This window comes from Accipiter gentilis, chromosome 8 (genome assembly GCF_929443795.1).
Source record: "Accipiter gentilis chromosome 8, bAccGen1.1, whole genome shotgun sequence".
In the NCBI taxonomy this organism is placed as follows: domain Eukaryota; kingdom Metazoa; phylum Chordata; class Aves; order Accipitriformes; family Accipitridae; genus Astur; species Astur gentilis.
In genome coordinates this window covers 24,176,803-24,199,170 of record NC_064887.1, presented here as the reverse complement: position 1 = coordinate 24,199,170, position 22,368 = coordinate 24,176,803, and the positions used below count along the sequence as shown (strand labels likewise).

Genomic DNA, 22,368 nt, shown 5'->3' with positions numbered 1-22,368 from the left:
TAATCATTAGCTACAAAGGGCTTCCAGTAACTGATTACCCTCCTAACCTGAAAAAGGTGGTGAGAGTGGGCTATTCTGAAGACTTTTTTTTTTCCCCTGGGAACATAAAAGAAGAGAGGAATTGCTTTTGATAATGCAGTGCTGAATATACATAGTCTGTATAAGGTGACTGAACCCCTTTAAGAAAAAAAATTTAAAAAAATAAATCATGCAGACAACTCCACGATAATTTCAGAAACATAAAAGCTCTGATTAGGGGCATTTACCTGTATTTGGATTCAGATAACATGCTTGAGATCACATCCATGCGTAGCATCCACAGATAATACTGGTTATATAACTGGAGGTATCTTCTACTCTTATTGACTAAAGTGTTACAAATTGACAGATGTAATAAACAGTAAGAGCTCGTTTTTAATGTAAATCACATTTTATTTCTGTAAGATAGTTTTGAAGTAAGCTTTGGTTGATTAGCAAATTCTGTTTCTTTAGCTAATGTGGTGTAATTTAGAAATATTGTAGATATCATGAGCTTCCTTTAATTTGGAGAAAAATCTTTTGTCTTGGTGTGTCAAGTAAGATCTCTTCATTCTGTGAAACAGCCAGATTTCCTTTTAATTAAAAATGAAAAAGCTAGGCAGCAAAAATTCAAATTGTAGATTACGAGAGTGCCCTCTTGTGGCTCTAATACATTTCCGAAGTAGTACAGGCACCCATGTATCCTTTGCCTTGTATAAACCTTGCTTTTTACAACAGAAGATCTCTTAGAAATCAAGCAGTACTTCCTTTTTTTTTTTTTTAACTGAAAGATTACCTGGATTTTGTGCAACGTAAATATTTAGATGCTTTCATGTATCATGCATAATTTTATTTTCAGGAATATACACTACCAAGTAGAGGTATAATTACAAGATTGTTCAACACCCCACCCCGCACCCCACACCCCCCCGCCAAGAAGATAGTAGGTATGGTCTCTAAACAGTGACAGTGACTGATTTTAATTTAGTCAGTGAACACATTTAAAGAAAGAAGAAGCAGTGTAAGTTTGAAAAGCTTTTTATTTCACTATTTTTGTTAGTGTGATCTCTTTCCTTTTCTCTGCCCCGATCTCTTCTCACCATGGTTTGAAGTGAAGGACTGTTGCAAGTCTCCACAGCAGAGTTCCGCCGTTTGTTCTGCACCCATAAACCAGCATAAATCTTGTGGCTACCTGTTCTTTGAGTTTTGCATTAAACATCACTTGAGAAATCTGTCTGCTAATTACCATGATTCCAATTTAAAAAAAAAAAAGGAAAGATAGGGTAATGGTCAGGAAATCACTCTGGAATTTTTTGTTACTGTGTGGGCATTTAGTGGAATGCTTAGTTTTTCAGGGCAAAGTCATCAGCACATCTGCCCCTGATTTATCCTATTGAGAGAGACATTTAGATAAGCAAAAAGTCTGCAGATGCTTTTTCTGGCTATTATTGTCACCTATTCTAGTTTTTTAACAAACAGAAAGGCAGCCTTTCTGAGGGTCTTCTACAAACAAACAAACAAACCATACTTGTATGTCTACCAAGGTTTCTTTTTTCTGAAGGATCTGGAAGAAGAATGCTGTTTCACAAACTACCTTCAAAACTGGATGAACCTTACTGTCCTTAGTAGTTAATCGAAATAACCAGATTAGTTTTCTCATCGGGAGAATTTATTGACATCTTAATGTAACAGTGGTATCTTCTGCTTCCATTTGCTGTGTATCTTCTGTCTTCCATGGGTCATGTTTTGGCTCCATCTAGCCAAAGCAGGGAGCCAGAAGAACCGTCAGCCAACTGTTGGGACCTGCATCCCAACTTCTGTGTTGCTTTTGCCTTCTGGCCTGAAAGCTTGGAGAACACAATGTGATGTCTAAACCTTCAGCTCTAGTACTGTATGTTCCCTAACCTTTTATTTGTCTCTCTAATCCTGTACCTAAGAGTGAAAAAAAAAAAGAAAAAAGAAGTTCAATTAAAGAATAAAATTTGGCTGGGGGCAAAAGGAGGGAGAAGCAGAAGACACAGGAAAAGCCTTTCCTGTAGGGATCTCGGTGTCTCTGAATGTGAAAGCCCAGATTCAACCCATCTAATTGTAGACACTACTTAAATGCTGAAGTTAGCAGCGGTACTGCTACCCTAGGCTCTTTCTGCAGGAAGTGGAGTGAGAGAGGCATGACGAAAGGGCAACTCAGCCGACCTAGAATCTAGATTGCATCCTGATGATGCCTCTTTCCTGCTGTTTATCATCTAATTTCGGCCCTAAAGTATCTGAAGTTAGTGAGTAGCATCCAAATCCAAGTGCCATCCATGTTCCCCAGCACCTTCTAGAGAAAGGCAATCTTTGTTGAGCAGAAGATTCCTACTGGTGTCAAACAGGAGGAGGGACTCCTCCTCTCTAACTCTTCTGGTTGGGAGCCCTAGACAGACATGTGCTTGGAGTCAGTCTTTTTTTCCTTGCAAATGTGATCGTTCTGTCTGTTTTCAAGCTTCATACAGAGCTTCCCTCAAATAGGTTCTTCCACTGTGCATAGGTCTGATGGAGAGAGTTCAGTGGTTTTTTCTATCTAAAGTTCTGTGACATTTGGTGTTTTCCATTAAGTCTTGAAGTCTGGATGTATCTGATGTTTGTGTTTAGGATCACATCCCCATTGTACATTTTAACTTCAGTGGTTTTGGTAAGTTTTCCTTTGAAAAAGTCACACGTGATCTGCAAACAGCACTTCCAGCAGTGATTTTACTATGCAATAGTTCTGTTGATGTAAGGATATGATGCACATTTTTACTGGTGAAATTGATCTTTCAGTTATCTCTGTTTTACTTGCTTAAGAGTTGTATCAAATGGGTAGCATGTTCCAGCCAGACCAACTGGGTTTAAAGCTGGTTTGATTCATTAAAGTCACACACTGTGCACTTCCAGTAACTTCTCTTGACTTTCCTGTTACCTCAGAAACATGTTCCCTTTTCTGTCTTTGTGCATATGGACATTCCCATGCCTTTGTGTATATGGACACTGATTAGTTTTTCTTTTTTGACACATGTTCCCCCTTATCTTCTTGCTCCTCTCTCCACTGTTACCCCCTCAACCCTCCATTCTGTCATTTCCCTTCCCTCTAATCACTGAGTAAACCTAGGGCATTAATAACCAGCAGAAAAGGAGAATAAGTGATACTATTAGTTGTTTTTTGTAACTGGAAATTCTGCCTGGTGAATCTGATTCTTAAAGTCATCTACAGGAAAAATTCCATAAAGAATACTTGTTTATAAAAGAGCTGCTCATTTTAGTTGTTGCAAATGGTACTGAAAATCTCCATGTCCTATTTTAAAAGACTAACACTTCTGCTTGCTGCCAATTAAAGTGAATCCAGGCTGCCTTCGGATGGTGCACTCTTTGCAGCTAGAACGATGCGTGGCATGGTGCCACAGCGTGTCAGCTGAAAATGGCCAGTTTTGCTAAGAATAGCCTCTGTCACTAGCCATTGAGAAGAATGAACGAGATCTGGCTATTTGGAGGTGATGCCTGACTGTGGGCAGCGTGGGGCCTCGGTCTGATTTGGGGGGCCAGGAGATGGTGCAGGCTTCCTGAGGGAAAAACGGTCTGCGATTCGTCAGAGAAAATGGGAGTTTATTTGTTGTTTTGAAGGAAAACATAACCATTTCTGAAAAATATTTGCAGAAGCATGATTAATCTTTAAAATTCAAAAGCAGTGTTATGTAATCCTCAAGTATTACCTGTGTTCAGGAGTATAGCATACATAAAAGGTAGGAAGGTTAGAATTTGTTAATTTTTCACCACAGTAATTCGGAACATAAATAATTATAATGGGCTATCCATGACTAAGTATCTCAACAAATTTATGATCCTTATTTACAATAAATCCCTCAGCATGGTTATTAATGTCTCCTTTAACTTTACAGAAGTCAGTGGAGATGTCTGCATTACGGCTTACTTGTCATTTCAAAGTACTGTGACCATACTCTTACCTACACATTTCTGGTTGTCTGTGTCTCTAAACAGATTTTTCAGGATTTCCTGCTCTTGCAGGCTCTTTATTATCACAGAAAATAATTTCTTTCTGTCATTGGGAGCCTACTTTTTTTGTGTATCTCTGTTTCCCTATCATTTGAATTAACAGGATCTCAGAATTGATGACACTTTTGTCTCATGGCATACCGCTGTGGATGTTTCCAATCACTTAATGTTTTCCACATGCATCATCTATAGGTCTGAGTCTGTTAAAGCAAAGAAGGTTTCCATCCTGGGAAGAATGAAGAGGTTTTTTTATTTAACATTAATAGTTTTTTAATTATCCATGAATCCTGTGTTGTTATAATAATAATAATAATAATTTTAAAAAATTTTAAAAGCAAATATGGCATCTTAGGTAATATCTATTTAATTTATATCCAGGACAACTTTTCTGATACCAGAGCATTATTTCTATAAGGCATCGTTACTTTGTGTTACTTTCTGTGAGTAAAAGCACACAAGTAATTTTTTGAAGGGATTGTTTCTAGAAATTAATCTAGATTATTGCTTTCATCTATCCTGGTCTGGTGTCCATGTAGCTAATCCCTAGAACTACTTTAAGCTTGTGGTTGTTTGTACCATGTCCCAGAAAAAGAAGGCATTAAAGAAGAGAAAGTTTACAAACTGTGCTTCTTTTTTATCTTTCTTTTTCCCCCTCTTCCCCTGTCAGCCTCCGTCTTGTGGAGTGTAGTGTGAAGTACTTTCCTTTGACTTCATTATCCATTGCTTTAGGTCACCGTCTTTAACTGGAATGGAAGGCAACGGGTTGTACTTAACTAGAAAGTTTGATTGAGGGATCTTTTGCTTCCCTACTGGAGGTGAAGCCATAATTATGTCTGTGATTGGATTGTAGAGGAGGATAGGTAAGATAAAATACTGAACCATAAATAATAGTGGACTTGTATTTAGTTTGCTTTCTCTTACTGAATGAATAATCTTTAAATTTTTAAGAAAAACGAAACAGTACTTCTGAGATTTAAACTGAAGTAAATATTTTTATTTTCTTGAAACTTTATACGTGTTGATATATCGAGTAGCCAGTAAATGTGAAATTGTATGTGTGCTGCCATTTATCAAAAGATTATTTGTTTCTCACTTCGAGGACAATTAATAGCAGCAGCCTTGTTAAACTTCCTGCCTTAGTATTGATCAATAAGCACTCATTCCAGAAAGCTGTGCCTCTGACAGGTCTAGCATTAAATAAAAAGCTGACATTTCAAAGATTGACTTTCATGGCCAATCAAGAATGTAACCATCTTACATTTAAATCTTTTAGCATTCATGTATTTTGTCTACATTTTTGTGCCAAAGTAGTACATTTTGTGAGGCTACCAGCAAGCAGATATGCACAGGCTTGATGGTGCAACAGTGGCTTGTAGTGAGCATGAGCTTGTTGTGTTTAAGTATGTTGAACTCTCTTATATTCTGAGCAAGATGAGAGATGGGTTCTTGTGGTGCAGTGTACCTGAAGATGACAAAAATCTGAAATAGCAGAAGTTGAATCGCTGTTAATGTTTCAGTATAAAGTAGATTAGATACATTAAATAATAGATTTGTTATGTAAGCAGAACTAGTTGGAAGAAGCAAAACAATTGAGTACTTTAAAGAAGTTTGTTGCTTTATTTTATAGAAAAAAACATGACAGCAGTCTATTAAGACTTTATAAAGTTCTGGTGCAGCAAGAAAGGAGTGTTACCATATCATTTCTTGCAGTAATAAATTTAAATGGTCTGGTTGTTATTAGAATGCTGATCAGGAAGGAAACAGAAGTCTGTCCTTTTTTCATAAAAAGGTATAAAAAAGGTTACACACTTCAAAATGCAGAAAAGACAGAAATTAAAAGCTTAAATAACTGCAAACAGCAGGGTACGTCAGTAATGGAAGGACTTCTTAAATGACTTTGACAGCTTTTGCAGGTGCACGTACTATGTCACTTAGGCTAGGGGAGCATTGAAAAAGATTTATGGTTCTCCTTTTGGAATTTATTAAGAGTTTCTTTCTTTCTTTTTCTTTCTTTGTAAAGCAGTCTGGACATACCCCTCCCTTGCAGTCATTTTTATTACAGTTCCTAGAGGAAAGTCACCTATTCAAAAACATGTGTTGCTTGTTGTCTCCATGGCTAGCTCACAGAGCTGTAAACTCTGGAAAATGTTGTTATTTACAGCCAGATATTTTCCTTTCCTTCTCCTTTTGCTTTTTTTTTCTTTGTATGTAAATGCCATTTTATTTGGCTTAGTTCTTGAAAGTCTTCCTGTATAATTTTGTACCCTTAAAAATTTAAATTGGTAACAAAAGTATTTTTTCAAAAAGAGTGTCTGACCATCAGGAACTAGAAGGGTGGGGGTTTTGTTTTGTTTTGAGTTGTTTGTTTGTTTTTTTAGGTTTATCAACATATACTCTGTTATATTCCTTTATATGATGTTATTCTTGTTTTCACTAACATGCTTGCATAATACTGTTTGCAGATGCTCTGAGGGGCTACTGCTACGCCTTTGGTGCTTGCTGATTCTAAGTAATTTTATTCAGTTCCTGATTCTCAAAGACACAACCTCTCTCTCTCCCCACCTCCCCGCCCCCTCCCCCTCCCCCCCCGCGCTCGTTTTCCCTTGCCCCCTCGCGCTTTGCCCCCTCGCACTCGCTCCCTCTCTCACGCTCACCCCCCTTCTTGCACTCGCTTTCTCTCTTGCTCACTTTCGCTCCCTCTCTTTTCTTTTTCTGGAATTTATCATCTATGCTCTTTGAAACTTTATTTACTATTTTGACAAATCAGTAAGTGTTATCTTGTGGGATTTTATTCCATTGACAGAGTTAATCCATCTACAGATGAACAAGTGTCAGGTTTGGTTTTGTTTTCTGAAGTTTCTCAACATTTTTAAAGAACCTTCTTTCCTGCAAAATCTTGTCTTCATGTTGGTTGAAGTAAATGTGGTGGGAGCACGTAATTCTGATGCAAATTCCAAGAAAGAGAGACAGAGACAGGGGTTTGCCTTCCTAATAATTATCTCATTTTCTTTCAACTGTTACTTGACGTAACACGTTAAGAACCACATTTCCTCTTTGTGGACAAAGAACTATGGAAAGTGTTATCAAAACTTACTGCTTTAATTAAATCCTCTCTTGTTGAACAAAAACAAATGTGTCAGTCTATAAAGAATGAACATTGAGACATTCCTAACAAGGGGGTCGGGAAGTTACAGAGGGTGTCCTGGTACATGTGTAAAGAGTGTGTACAGTGTAGAACACTGACAACATCTGTAATAGGCGATGTACTGAAATCCTCACAGTACAAGATTTCCAAGTTCCTTGTAGTCTGAAATTAAGGCCATATTTCTTCCCCGTAAGTGGCTTGTTGTACATTGAGGCATTTGGTGAACTGCCTGATGAGATGTGGGCACTAACACTCCTTTTTACTTGCGTACGATTTTCTTTAAAGTTAGCTAACACTGCTTTCCCTTTGCACAAATTCTATCCATATGTCTTTAAATTATGGCCACTTTTCCAAGGTTCAGAATCTCTTCAGTGGACTGACTGCCTGCATAGTTAATCTTCGCAGGTTTTTGATAGAAAACCAGTATAAGAGATGACAGACATTAAGACAGTCATTTGTGAAGCACAAGTGACTAAAATTCCTGACTTAAAAGTTCTGGTCAAGATAGAGACTTTTTTTCAAGTATTGTAAAAATCTTTAGTCTGGTTCTGTTTGCTAAATAATAATAATATGATATGACAGCCTAGTGAGTACTCAGTATGGTAGTGTGTGAATTTACAGCACACCAGCTACTCTACACAAGCTCCCCATGGGACGCTCTGAGTGTACGCTAACTTTGAGTTAACTGTAATTTACAGCAAATTATCCTGCACAAAGGCATTTTTAGTGCACAGTTTTCAAGCTGGCGTACTACTTACTCTGCAATTCTGTTTAACACCCTAACATAAATATAGCTATATAAGACACTCCTGACTTCTTTTGTATTTGCTACTTCAAAAATCCATTTTTCTTCATGCTCAGCAGGCCACATCAAGCAAAACTTGGCAAATATTTCTATCATAAAGTAGTAAACCACAGTGCTTTTTGTGATGTGCTTGCAAGAAAGGGGAGGTAGTAGACTTGAGTGATGCTTTTCTTCCAATAGCCCGTCTTCTGCTAATCAAGGCTTTGCATAAATAATAAGGCACTCCATAGGCCATGAAGAAAAATGGTTCTCATGCTCCTTAATTGGTGATGCTTGACGTTTTCACATGCTTTTATGACAACCTTTAGAAGACTTGATCAATATGTGGTTTTCCTCATCAAGTGCTCAGGAAGTCTTAATGAGTGAAGTGGCAGCTAGGCTCCAAATAAGTAATGCTGAAATAGAAAAAAATAAACAAAAATTGTAATGTTAACTTTCTATCCTCCAGACTCGTTTCAACCAGTGCCTCAGTAATCAGGATTTTGCTTTGGATGAAGATGATGATGATGAAATGGAGAGAACAAGCAAGTAAGAAGCCTGTTTGGATGTGTGTGTATGTATGGAAGAAGGGTAATTAGTGTTATTCAGCAAAGTTGAGTTTGTGTGACACATTTTTCTTCTGTCTAGGCTGCTATCTTGATTCTTGGCCTAGATTATGTCAAGTAGTTCAGAATTAAATCTTTTTTTAAAAAGAGGGACAGGCTAGTATATCTTTTCATTATTTATAGTGCCTAGAAGAGCTTGACATAATCCTCAGTCTTCACAGACTCCAGATAAAAAGATAGACTACATACACAAAGAAGCAGCAAAATAATACTTGTCAACATGGTGGGCGGTGACCACAGCTAATCTATTCTTTAAGTCTTGTGTCATGATCATGAGGTTTTCTGAAGGGTCTGAAAGAGAAATACTGCCTTCTGAGTTTTATATCAAGGTCTTCCTATGTGTGAATTAAAGGAAAATCATAAGTTGAGGCTTAAGCTGCATTGAGGCATTCTCTGATTGAATTTAGACTATTTTTGATAATGAGCATATGGATATAAACCATGAAGGACCTTGAAAGCAAAGTCAAGCAAGTTAAGCCATGATGCTGTAGGGAAGAGGGAGCTACTGAAGTGTTCAAAGGATATCATTAAAACAGTGACCCATGGAAATACCCCTTGTTAGTAGTATTCTGGGTAGACAGAGATAGGGAAAGAATGCAGTAGTATGGTGGACAGAAGTAAGGGTATTGCAGTGAATGAAAGAGAAAATAAGAGGCAAAAGCACCAGTTGTTCTTGCAGATAGGCAGAACTCCAGTAAATCTGGTCATATGACAGAAGAGTTGCAGTATGAGAGTCTTGCCACTAGAACAAAGTATGTGGCTGGGTCAGCTGGAGAGGTGTAGCAACACTGACCTAAATATAAGGTGTAGACAAGGGAAAAGAGGAACCAATTTTTGAATAACTGTAGAATTTGGAGGGAAGATTTGGGAAGTCATATTAAAGGTGACTTGAAGTAACAGTTGTAGTGGTTGGGAAAGAGCTAGGAGACAGGAAAACCAGCTAATGGTAACTGCATCTCCATAGATATCATACATCTATGTTTAGGAGAGTGCTTGAGTAGAAAGAAATTCCGGATTTGTTCCCTTTCAGAAGTCTTGGAATGCGTTCTCCTACTTACTTTCAGAAGTGGCTGTAATAAAATGGTTTTTATGTTCCTGGCTGATGGAAAAGTTTTTGTTTTCAGGTTATCATCAGAAGACAGTGAAGAAGCTTCTGCTTGCTTTTATGATAGTGATGATTCTGGTGAAACTGGAATAACACCTCAGCATCAAGGAGAAATGGACTTGCTTGGGGAGATTTTGGACACACTGAGCACACACAGTTCAGATCAAGGAAAGCTCTCAGGAGCAAAAAGCCTGGATTTCTTTAGGTCAATGGATGACATTGATTACAAGACTGCGGTTAGTCTTCTGCTTTCATTTGAAAAACAACTCTAATCCCCTTATAATGGAATCCTGCACCTGTGGAATCAGCAACATGCAGTTCAGACACTGCAGCATAGTCTGTAGAATTGCTAGTGTGTCTTCCTAGGGCTACGGAACAGTACACCCATGCTAGCTAAAGCATGATGGTTTTTCGCCAGCCAAGAGATTGGTTATACCTTTGTCCAGTCCACCAAGTCATCCTGGAACAGTATTTTTTCTTTATAACAGTAACCACATACAGACCTGTGAATAATGGAATAATTTACTTAAATAGTTTAATATTATATTTAGCTATTCAATCTGGTATTTCCAGAGCTGGTTTAAGTCTTTTTTTATGCAGTTTAGAAGGTATTTATTTCCATTTTCACCTTCCATCCTTAAACTAGTCATAGTGATATGGTGATGTTTCTGTCTTGATTAAGTCATGGGGTCCATGTGGTAATTGCACCTGAAACACTGCTAGAATAGTACTCCAGAGTTTTCTAAGAGGACTCCTTGGTCCTTTTTTAGGTAGAGTTGCACAGGACCTGTAGTGTAAACCAACCACTTGCCTGCAACTTTAAAACCCTCACCAAGTCACTGCTGTGATGTTAGCCAAAAAAATGTTACTGTTTTTGAATTCCAGCTCATATCAACTGTCCAACACTTGCTTTTGCTGAAAGGGATCCTATAATAGAAGATTCGTTACTGGAAGAGCAAATTCTGATGCAACTGTTTTAAAAGCTTGTAAAATTTTATATTATGAGTGTCACACAGGGGTCACATTAATTAAATGCCCATTTTTGTTTGTTTGGCCCCAAAAACTTAATATTGAAAGTTGTTATAAGTAATTACTGAAGCAAAGAGGAAATGCCATCTGGTTTTAGTTTTAGTCTAGCTCCTTCTCATATTGTGGGTACAAACTAGCAAAGTGTGTCTTTGTTCACTGTCAAAACTGCTTGTGCAAAGACTGAATGGACAGAAATCCTTCCTATGTACAAAAGACGATCCTTAGGATAAAAGACAGCGTGTTCTGGCAAGGAAGTGTAAAAGCAATTGATCTTACATTGTTTATGGGATTGTTGTTTTGTGGCATTGAACACCAAAGGAGATCCATGATTCAGAAACACACAACATCCATTGCAGTATTTTTGTTTCAGAAGTGCCTGTATAGAGACATTTCTTGTGACATTAACTATAAATACGTGTTCTTTCTTTCAGAACAAGTCGAATGCACCTAGTGAGACCAATCTTACCCTGCTCTGCAGCAGTGCTAATGATCAAGCAGAGTGGAACCTCGGTCAGGATGACAGTGTCCTTCATGGGAAGCAGCTCCCTCCATCGCCAAGGAAGCATGTTTCTTCTGGTGGCCATAGAGAAACTCTCTCAAGGCTGGAAGAAGAAAGTAGTGACAGAACCTTTATTACTGACAAGAGGGACACCACTAGTATGACATCCCCATCTCCAGTACAATCAAGTGCCCAGTTTGCTTCTCTAGAAAGTTTCAAAGCAGGCTATTCTTTCTGTAAGTATGCAAAGCAGAATGAAACACTAAGCAATACCTCAGAAGATCAGCTCCCAGCAAGTCTTGCTCAACATACATCCATTCTGGTCCCTTGGGAGAAAGATGGGGAGGAAGGAAATGAAACCCTGGAGGAGGGTGGGCTTCTTCAAGAAGTGGTGTCATTATGTAAACTGAGTTCTGCTTTTCACTATGGTTTAAATATTTCAAAGGATAGCTTATCCAGTAGTAGCAGTGGGAATAAAACATAAGAAAACTATGAGAAGAGAAACTCGACTCCCATCAGAAGTTAAAGGGAGACTACTCAGGACTCCATATAAGATGATAACCAAAAGATGAAAAAGGAGTAAGAGATCTTTGATTATAAAAATAATTCTCTTCAGTTGAGTATGCATTTTCTGCCATTGGGACATCCGCTTCTATGTTTACCCAGTTCGTTTGTTGGCTGTAGTTAGGTCCACAAAATGGAACTAAATATATGAATGCACTCTTAAATCAGGTACTAGTTAGTCTCTGTGTTAAAAATACAGCAGGTGTATGGTGCTTCTTAGCATTTGCTTCCTCTAAGCAGCAGGAAAGGTATCACCTAACAGGTAACCAGGTTTTGAAGGTACTATATTAATCCCATTAAGCATGAAATCTTAAGCAATTAAGCAATCTGATTTGTCTGAAATGTACCAGTGTTAATATTTGTAATGAATGACAACTGCCTTAATCTTTTTGAGAAGGGGTTTAACTATCTTAGAATATGAATGCAAGTCTACAAAACAGCAATAATGATTTTCCATGGCAAGAATTTCCTTCAGGAAAGGGGAGGGGGAAAGGAAACTTTTTTTAGATTAAGGAATTTCTTGTGAATATAACTTAGAACTTTCTCCAGACTAAAACTGTGGCCCTGTCTTCCAGACTTTGAAAAGGTAGTGCATGTTTTTCTCTCTTCTGTAAAGTACATGAAGTGCTGAATTATAATGTGACGTTTATTAACGTCTGTTTACAACTAAGACACTTTAAAGACTGTTATCTGGTTGCCCTGGGTAGACTATTTCACCTAAACATTTTCAGAAAGGAAAGTGTAAGTAGAATTGATAGATTTCTATTATTTTTTATTTTCTACAGTTTGATAGAGTTTGAAAACTAGTTTGTGCCTCTTCTGAACTATTTTCTTTCCATTTTTTGTAGCTACCTTTTTAAGGTAGATTGAATTACTGTTACTTAGAAGTCATATTTAGTTAAATTATTAAAGAGTCATGACTGAAAATTACTTGTAACACTAGAAAACTACAATTACAGATTCAGCTTGAGACCGCATATATCCAACTCTCATTTTATCCAACTTGAACAACCAAAAATCTCTTTCTAAATTCGGTGAAGGAGAATAAATGGACTTGATGTATATTGTATTTAGAACAAACATTTTTCCTCCTTTTGGCAGCATTCCTGAGGAATATTTGGATAATTACATCTGAAAATTCTTGCTGTTATATGGAGCAGCTCTTTCCTTTTTTTATTTTATTTTTTAATTTTCCTGCCCTTTCCTTTTTCCACCTCCTCGCCTTACCGTGCATACATTGTACTCTACAATAGCTCAGGACAGGAAAGGCATGAAGTTTCAGCAGATTGGAATTGTCAATTTTGAAGCATATTTGTGATGCAGTTGGCAGAAGTAACATGTGGGTATAAAATGAACTGTGCCTGAGAAGAATGTTCTGCTCTTCTAAACTCATGTCAGAAACCTTTTTTCTTTCTTTCCCTCTTTGGCATGAATGGTTAGTCTTAATCTCAGTATAGGCCTGAGTGAGCACATTCATGAAGTCAGTATTTGGATCAGATTGTGCTTTAATATCTTAATAGTAGTTTGTAGCAAAGTTTAATATCGGTTGCCACATTGAGATTTATGAATGAATTTTCCTTCTAGCTAAAACAACTGAAAAGAGTTTTTCTGGCTGCTTTATTACAAGGCAGCTGACCTAAGAGAATGGATCCATATCATTACAGAGGCAATGTTTGATGCTTTACCAAAGAGATGCAGTGGAGTGAGACCATGGCTTTGTTAATGCAAAAGTTTCAGCTTCTTCCAGAATGAGAAGGGCTGGACCAGTACTTGTCACTGAGGATGAGCCTCCAGAATTTTTCTTTTTAATCAGTGCAATGAAGGTAAAAGGTTGTAAAAGTGCAAATCTTACAGAAATACCTGTGTCTGATTAGAGCATGAACATTCCTGAGGGCATTTGCAATCTGCATTGCTGGAGAGTCTCAGTATTCCAGAGTTAGAGGTTGTATGTCCAGAGGTCTGTACTCCAAAGTATTTTATCTATCCTTTGGTCTCCTCTTGTGTATCAACACGGCACGTTGTGGGGCTTTTTTATAACATAAAGATGTTATTTGGCAAAATATTTTGCACTATTAAAAATCAAAAGTATCATAAAAATTATTTTAAATCTTCGCTCTAAACTTTCAAGGTGGGTCAGACCAGGTGGCTCAGGTGCTGTTCAGATGAGAAAGCTGCAGAGTAATCTCATGGACACTTGTTTAGAGGTGATATTAATGACTAGGCAGAGGGCATTCTTCTTTGCTGGTACTAAACATTACCCAAACGTAGTTCTGCCAAGTATGTCTAAGAGAAGACAAGCAACTCAAAGGTTTTTGTTCTTGTAGCACTTCTCATTCTTTCTCATTCACGTCCTTGCGTTTTCTTGATGAGAACTTCAAGATTCACCTTTTCTTTTCCTCTGCATCTGACATGGTGTGTCTGTCCATGGTTCCATCTAAGATGATGTTTTGTTTTCTTCATTTAATAAAGATAATAAACAGTGTTAATGTCTTAAAGAGAAAAATAGGAAAAATTGTAAATTATGGCCATCATTACTTTCAAAACCATCAAACATTTAAGTCTAGGAATGCTGCCAGAAAATTATTTTTAAAAATGCCTCTCTGACAGAATAAATCTTACTGGCTTTACATGAGAGTTAGGCACTGAACTCCTATTATCACATAGATTTTCCCATTCTCACCTTTGTGGAAAAAATATGGAAGCCATGTGAGGCTGCTAATATTCTTATAGTTATTATAAGGAACATAAAATTGAACATTTGATAGTGGAATCTTTCAAAATCGAGGCATTGTAGTGATAATTCAGTGCTTCATTGAGTGAAAATGCAGGCTGAAAAGAAGTAAACAGATGAACTAAAAGATGGAAGGTAAAATTCAACTTAGAATTATTTTTATTTCAGTCAAAATGTTAGTTACTGTGGTTATGCCACACTGTTTCCTTACTATTTATACATGCCATAGAGTGTTTACAGTCATTAAATAGTATGTGTTTTTTGGGTTTGAACCTTGTATGGGTTAGAAAATAACTCAGTCTTATATCTATGTTGAATTTAACTGTAGGTACATTTTTAACTCTGTAATATTACAGAGTCTTTTCCACTTACTATCAGTGATCTTCTAAAAAGGCTAATATTTGTGCCTTATTTAAACAGATTTACCAGTTACCAAATAGATAAGAGTCCAAGCTGATATTTCCAGTTCAACACTGTTGTTCCCTGTCCTTGTGATAATATAAAACTGTTTATTGGCTACAAATACGGTATTTTTATTAACACATTGGGTTCTATGTTAAAATAAATTGTCCAGCTCCAGTACTTTTTACAAGTTTTATACTTTTTATTTGTGGAAATCCTTCTAATGCCTTTGAAAATCATCAATGTTCATCACCAGCTACTGGTGAGAACTGAATTCTGCTCAGTCAGAGCTCCTGTGGTCGTCTTCAGAGGCATCTCTTTTCTTCAGGATCTCAAAAATCTTCCCATTTCTCCTGTTTAAGGGAGATACCAGGTTATTTGATTAAGCTTTGTAGTGTTACTTACACACAGGAACAAATTTCTGATGTAGAAAGTTAAACTAGCACTTGAATTTAATATCTTCAAGTTTGTTTTGCATAGATGTCTGCCTGAAATGAGCCACATCACTCATCTGGTTTGGAAAAAAGTAAGGGAAGTAGAAAAGAAAAGGATTCCTGGGTTGTTCCAGTGGGGTGTGGTGAAGCAGAGCCTGGGAGTCCTCAGGAGGAGTAATAACTTGGAGGAAATCCAGATTTCAGGATATTGTTTAATGTTCTAGCTCAGTTGTAGTGATTCCAACCCAGCCATGTAGGCAAAAGTAATATTGCCTATGGAATTAATTCCCTGTGGGATTTGGAGAATGGATAATGTGTTGTCCCAGTCAGAGCCTTCCCATCCACCTGTACAGAGATGCAACACGTGAAAAACAGCACAGATGTTCAGGGAAGGACAGTACTGTGGATGCAAAGGTGATCCCTACCCACCCTCTATGCATGCAGAGGGCAGTCCGTGTAGAGTAGGCAGTGGTTTGCTCTTCCATCCCACATATTTGGGTGTCACATAGCTCCAAAAAAATAGACTTGTTCCGAAGGAAAAATGTAGTTGTAGAAGTTGTCATAGAACTTGTTGACTGAACCTTCATTGTCATTTAGCATTTCAGTGATATTGCTGCTGTTTGGGTTGGGTCATCAGAAACTCTCAGCGCTGGCTGAAGTCCCTTCTCAGGCATTGTAACACAGGCTTCAGCCGGAGTTTTAGACACATGCTGAGGTGCTTTTGAAAATCCCACCCAACCTATTAGAGGAGTGGTTTAGATCTCAAAAGCTGTTTTAGGTATCTTTCCAGGTTTTAGAATGAGCTAGTTTACAACCTCATGTTCTTGTAAATGGTGTAAAGTCTAGGTAAAAAACCAGTTAAGCCAGGTTTTTCAAACAGCTTCTATTTCTCCGCCTACAATCAATCCTATTCAGTCCTACAGAACAATCTTTCATTGGTGCAGCCGTCTAATGGAGTTGCTAGGAGCATCTAAAATCTTTTCTCTATGCATGTTATTAATTGAAGAAACATTTCATGCAATAATCGGAAGTGCCAGCATGAGGCCCTTTTGCAAATGCACCCCCTGTGTAATACTGACTGTAGTACCCTGTCCTGCAGGAAGGAGCCCCATAACCGCTGACCTCCCTGACTCTGCAGGGAGAGGTCAAGGGTGGTCTTTATTGCCAAGGGAGTTAGCATCTTCTCTCTTGGCGCCAGGCTCTAGTCCAGGTGCTGTGAGACTCCAGCCAGCATGTTCCCAACAGCCTGAAATTTCAGGCTAAACAAGTGTGGCTAACAAAATTATGCCTGAGGCAAGGAGCTTTCCTATTGCAAAGCTCAGAATAGTGAAGGCTTTCTGTTCCTGTGGTATCGTGGTAAATCTTTGGAGAACGAACGTGGAAATAAATGCACCAGCAAAACCAGTATGAATGGTGTTGTGACTTGCCTTCAGTAATTTCTTTGCTGCTATTAGATGTGTATGTCTTTGCCAAGCATTGTTTACAGAATTCTGTTAACAGAATCTGTGCTGAATAGAACATGTCCTCATCTTCACCCCAAGAGCATAGACCACAGCTGGTCTAGAATTTATGATCTTCAGGGTGGTTGAAAATAAAGGAATGGAAAAAAGAAATGCTATGTTTCTTTGTACAAAACCTTCCTTGATTTGCTTTGTAATGTCTGTTTTACCGTGTTAGTCAGTGGCCACTTGAAAGTACTTGATAGGTCTTTCCTGGAAGCTACTACATTTCTCCTAAATAGAGCTGCCTGGTGAGTCCACAGCCACCTTAGTCTAGAGGGCCATCCACCACCCACATAGTTGGCAGGGCCGTTGCCGTTTTCTGCTGGGTTGACAGCAGGTAACACAGTTGGCAGTTACTCCACAGTTTACTGTAGTAAAGGGTACTCAAATTAATTTGTGCTATTACTTAGGTCAATACTAACAACATTTGTATTTAGAGTCCAGTAACAGTATTAGCATTTGAAAAATAGGTTGAGTTCAAGTACGTTGATGTTTGTTATGATTCTGTGTGAATTGACATTCTGTTTCTGTTAAAAATAAGGGAGCTACTTGCTTGTGGGGGGAAATGTGTTGACTTTCAAATCTTCAGTGAATTTTGTGCAATATTTCTTCTTGTTTCAAAGTAATTTAGTAGTGCGCATCTGCTTTTCAAGCAGATCCTTGAAATGGTATTTTTCAAAAATGTGTAAAATTGCATTTAGCTTTGAAATATGGTTGTATGATAAAAACATGAAGAATATATTCTAATGGGGCAAATGTATATTTCCAATGACTGGGAATGATTATGGATGTCACGTTCTATGGAAATAATAGGGCCTAAGCTGGCGTTCGCATACCAGTTGTTCTACGTAATTCTTAAAACTATAACCTGGTTAAATTGAAGTAAGGTTAAATATTAGAATTTATGATGTTTAGTCTATCGTTTTATCACTTGTACCACCAATGAGGTGAGACTTCACAGTGATGACCAAAGGTATTAAGAATTTAGTTTGTGACATCCCTAATTATCATAAGTCATTACTTAAAATATGTACTAATGTTGCCAGTATCATTTTAATTTTTGTAAATGAATTTCTTTGTATATTGATGTACATTTTGTTTTAACCTTTGGTTTTCCCTTGAACTTCTTTAAATTAATATACTTGAATGAGGCAATAAAGCACTGTGGAACAGCTAGTCTCGGTGCAGCTTACGCACAAGCACATCACGTCTGTTACTTCATGATTTTTGAAGAGGAAGAGAAATTTAAAATGCTTACATGTTTAGCCAGCTGACAATTTGCGTTGGTTATCTTTAGATCTGCGTCCGATACGTTGAGAAATGCCTCAACATTGGAACAAAGCAACATTATGTATCCCAATGCTTCTAATTTTTTTCAGAATGTTTTTTAGTTGACCTTTGAAAACCATTTCTGATAATGTCCTTGTTGTGAGCCTTTAAAATACTTATAGGAAAGGCATGAAGTACAGGACGTTTTGAGGTTTTATTGGTCATTTTAATAATTTCAGAGATTTAAAAAAAACCAACCAGCATTGTCCTAACGGTTTTAAAAATTTAGTTAGTTACTGACCTTTAATAAAACTAGAACCAAATCTAAGAATTTACTCCATGCTTCTGCACCCTCTAGACTACTGTTCAAATTCATCTCAAGAACTGTAATTCAGACCTTTAGACTACTGTCAGTAGTGCACTGTGTAGATGTAGTAAGTGAGCTGTGATGTATGGTGTGATTTGGTTTTTTTCTTTTTCCTTCCAAGTTTGTGGCGTTGGTAGAAGTTTTTGGTGAACTCCACATTACCATAAAGTGCCCAACACTGTAATATAAAATAAAACTTAACAATATCAAAATTCCTTGGGTGGTGCAGGTTCTTGTTTGATGGGTTGATCTGAATAGCATTTTCATGCTTATCAGGCATAAAGGGTAAAATAATACAATGATACTGTACTATATTGGAAGTTTTTTTCCATTGAATGAACATTTCATTTTCTCAAATATAGCAAAAGCTGAATGTATTTTCTTATTAATTACTGTTTATACAGTACAAAAGTTAATTGTTGATGTCCTTTGTAATTACTATGGTATTTTGTTTCTTGTAAAAAACCTTAGCTAATCATACCTATTTGTTAAACGGTATCTTCAAGTTCTTACCAAAAAAGTGGTTATATTATCTTATTTTATAGATCAAGAAATTGAGATAAGAGGAAACTGCATGCAGAAGGTACAGTAGTAATAACTGATGGGTACTGTGGTTTGAACCTTTAATGTTGGATATTAAAAAAATAATAATAATTATGATACCACCAAGTATTTTTGTACTGTAAAGGCAAGTATTATAAGTATCAGAGGGGTCTTGAGGATACTGCTAGTGAGGGAAGAGGGACGCCTGACCTCCTGTAATACCTGTAATCACATCTGACTGAAGGGTCAGACTGTGTGCTGCTGACAGTCGCTGGAACCTCACCTTTTCAACCCCCAGCATGTAAGCCTGGTTTTGACACCACCAGCTCTTCTTCCTTGCTCCCCTTGCACCCTGACTCCAGCCCCTCCTGTGCCCAGTGGTACTGTTGGGCTGCGTGGCTCTGTCGGTCACTGGCACGTCTGGTGACCTGCTTTCGTTCCCCCCTTCTCACTGCTGGTGAGGAGAGGCTGATGCAGAAAGTACCTCTTGGCTTCGGTGGTGATTAGGAGTGAAGATATGGCTTATTTGTAACTTCAGCAGGCTAAATAACACGTATGTGGTGGGTTGACCCTGGCTGGATGCCAGGTGCCCACCAAGGCCACTTTATCACTCCCCTCCTCAGCTGGACACGGGAGAGAAAATATAACGAAAGGGTCCTGGGTCAAGATAAGGACAGGGAGAGATCACTCGCCAGTTACCGTCGTGGGCAGAACAGACTCAGCTTGGGGAAATTAGTTTAATTTATTAGCAATCAAATCAGTAGGGTAACAAGAAATAAAACCAAATCTTACAACACCTTCCCCCCACCCCTCCTTTCTTCCTGGGCTCAACTCCACTCCTGAATTCTCTACCTCCTCCTGGCCCCCAGCAGCACAGGGGAGAGGGAATGGGGGTTGGGGTCAGTTCATCACACATTGTTTCTGCTGCTCCTTCTTCCTCAGGGGGAGGACTCCTCACACTCTTCCCCTGCTCCACTGTGGGGTCCCTCCCACAGGAGGCAGTCCTCCACAAACTTCTCCAAAGTGAGTCCTTCCTGCGGGCTGCAGTTCACAAACTTCCCTGGCGTGGGTCTTTTCCATGGGGTCACAAGTCCTGCAAGCAAACCTGCTCCAGTGTGGGCTCCTCTCTCCACAGATCCGCAGGTCCTGCCAGGAGCCTGCTCCAGCGCGGGCTTCCCACGGGGTCACAGCCTCCTTTGGGCATCCACCTGCTCCGGTGTGGGGTCCTCCCCGGGCTGCAGGTGGATATCTGCTCCACCATGGACCTCCATCCATGGGCTGCAGGGGGACAGCCTGCCTCACCGTGGTCTTCCCCACGGGTTGCAGGGGAATCTCCGCTCCGGCGCCTGGAGCATCTCCTCCCCCTCCTTCTGCACTGACCTGGGGGTCTGCAGGGTTGTTTCTCTCAGGTATTCTCATTCCTCTCTCTGGCTGCAAAAATGCACAGGGGTTTTTTTTCCCCCTTCTTAAATCTGTTATCCCAGAGGTGCTATGCCCGTTGCTGATGGGCTCGGCCTTGGCCGGGAGCGGGTCCGTCTTGGAGCCGGCTGGCATTGGCTCTGTCAGACGTGGGGGAAGCTTCCAGCAGCTTCTCACAGAAGCCACCCCTGTAACCCCCCCGGCTACCAAAACCTTGCCATGCAAACCCAGTACAACGTGACACAGTAGCACATCATGAATATTTTATCGGATATGATTTAGCTTTTTTATGTAGTTGCTTTGCTGAGTCATTTTATGCAAGTGTATAATTTAGTTGGGATTTTACATTAAATGGCTATGCAGTATATCTGATCTGTGATTCACTCTTCTAAATTTAAAGCATTTTGGTATCTTACGCAGACAAACCATAGAGACTGTGGTTTCGATTTTGATATGCTCAATCCGCAACTGATGAAAAAATTACAATGTTCATACAAAACAATGAGGGTGTAATTTTAATACTTGCTATTTGACTTGTAGCTTACTGCAGCCACCAGCATGATACAAGCTGTGAAGACTGGTAGCAGAGGGATCTTCACTGCTAGATTTAGCACAGCATATCTTGCAGTCATTTCTTCATTTTGCCAGTAGATGTGCGCACATTTATCCAGCTATTACAAAGATACCTGTGACAATGAACTTCTTGTCGTAGGTCCAGACTGTGAGCCAATGGAGGACATAATAAAAATGTAGAAGCCTTTAATATTTGCAGAAGGAGTGAGAAAGTATGAAGATCAAGTCTTTCAGGTTAAGTTTGCCTGCTTTCCTTAGTTTGTTACCTCAGGGCACCAAGAGTGCGGTTGCAACTCACTTTCTATGGATATTTCAGTTCTTTGAAAGTTCTTTCAAACCTAAGCATGGGGAAGGATTGAAAAAGATGAGGTAATAAGACAAGTTAGTGAAGTTGGCAAATTTTACACAGATGGTACAGGAGGACTCTGTTCCTGTCAATACAACTATACCAAATGAAGTGATTTCTGAGGAGTTTGGTGTACCAGGTACATGGTAGCACTCTAAGTATGAAAGCTGGCACGTCTGTTAAGAATTGTGGCATTTGAGGGAAAAATGCAACTCAAAGCAGTGTCTTGTTGGGGACTTGTTTAGGAGGAGAAATCATGAACACTCCTATTCGTTGCTAGCTTCTTGGTTGGCTGTGCTTCAAAAGCAGCTGAGAATATTGCTTTTGCAAGATACTTTTACCTTAGTGCAGCTGCAGCTGTATCTGAATGATGGGCAAAGGATTTCATTTTCTTTCAAGAACTCACTGTGTTTTAACCTCGTGTTCACAAAAAGAAAATTAACTTTATCAAATTTGTGGATTTAGATTTTTATTTGATGTGACAGGCAATAACAACAACAACAAAACCCCTAAGCAATACCTGAAGTGATGTTGTGGGTTTGCTGGTATTCAGACAGAGCAAAATAGAGTCAGTCTGCAGATTTTCATCAGTCAAGAAGAATGCTAGCAGCTTCTTAAGCTTCCAAACCCCAGAGTCTGTCAATCCTGTTACAAATTCTGTATGAAACATAAACAAGTACTAGTTCGAAAAGCAAAGTTTGGGAAGCACACTTGGAATATGCTATGGGCCATATATAATTTCCTCTCTGTGGCTGCCTATTTTTTAACATTCCTCCTGAAAGTCGAAGGGCCAGGTTCCTGATGGTGTACTGCTCCACTAATTTTCTTTTTTCAGGTCTACTTCTTCCCTCAAATAATTGTCACTGAAACAGCAACAAAACCCAACATGCAACAACTCCAAAAAAAAAAAAAAAGGTTAAACATGGGCTACAATGAATCTATCAAACTTGGTTGCAAGCCTTTTCCTTTTAGATCTGTTATCTGTT

At 38.6% G+C, this 22,368-nt stretch overlaps 1 protein-coding gene across 7 annotated transcripts in view; it reads left to right on the top strand.

The window, feature by feature from the left end:
* DENND1B (DENN domain containing 1B) overlaps window positions 1–19,128 on the top strand; it is a 171,383-nt gene extending 152,255 nt beyond the window's left edge. For all 7 annotated transcript variants that reach the window (XM_049807720.1, XM_049807717.1, XM_049807716.1 and 4 more), the window contains 3 exons: window positions 8,443–8,522; window positions 9,724–9,940; window positions 11,165–19,128. In XM_049807720.1, coding sequence (XP_049663677.1) covers window positions 8,443–8,522; window positions 9,724–9,940; window positions 11,165–11,716 — 849 coding nt within the window. In that variant the 3' untranslated portion in view covers window positions 11,717–19,128. The remainder of the gene's footprint in view (window positions 1–8,442; window positions 8,523–9,723; window positions 9,941–11,164) is intronic.
* Window positions 19,129–22,368: the final 3,240 nt, after the last annotated feature.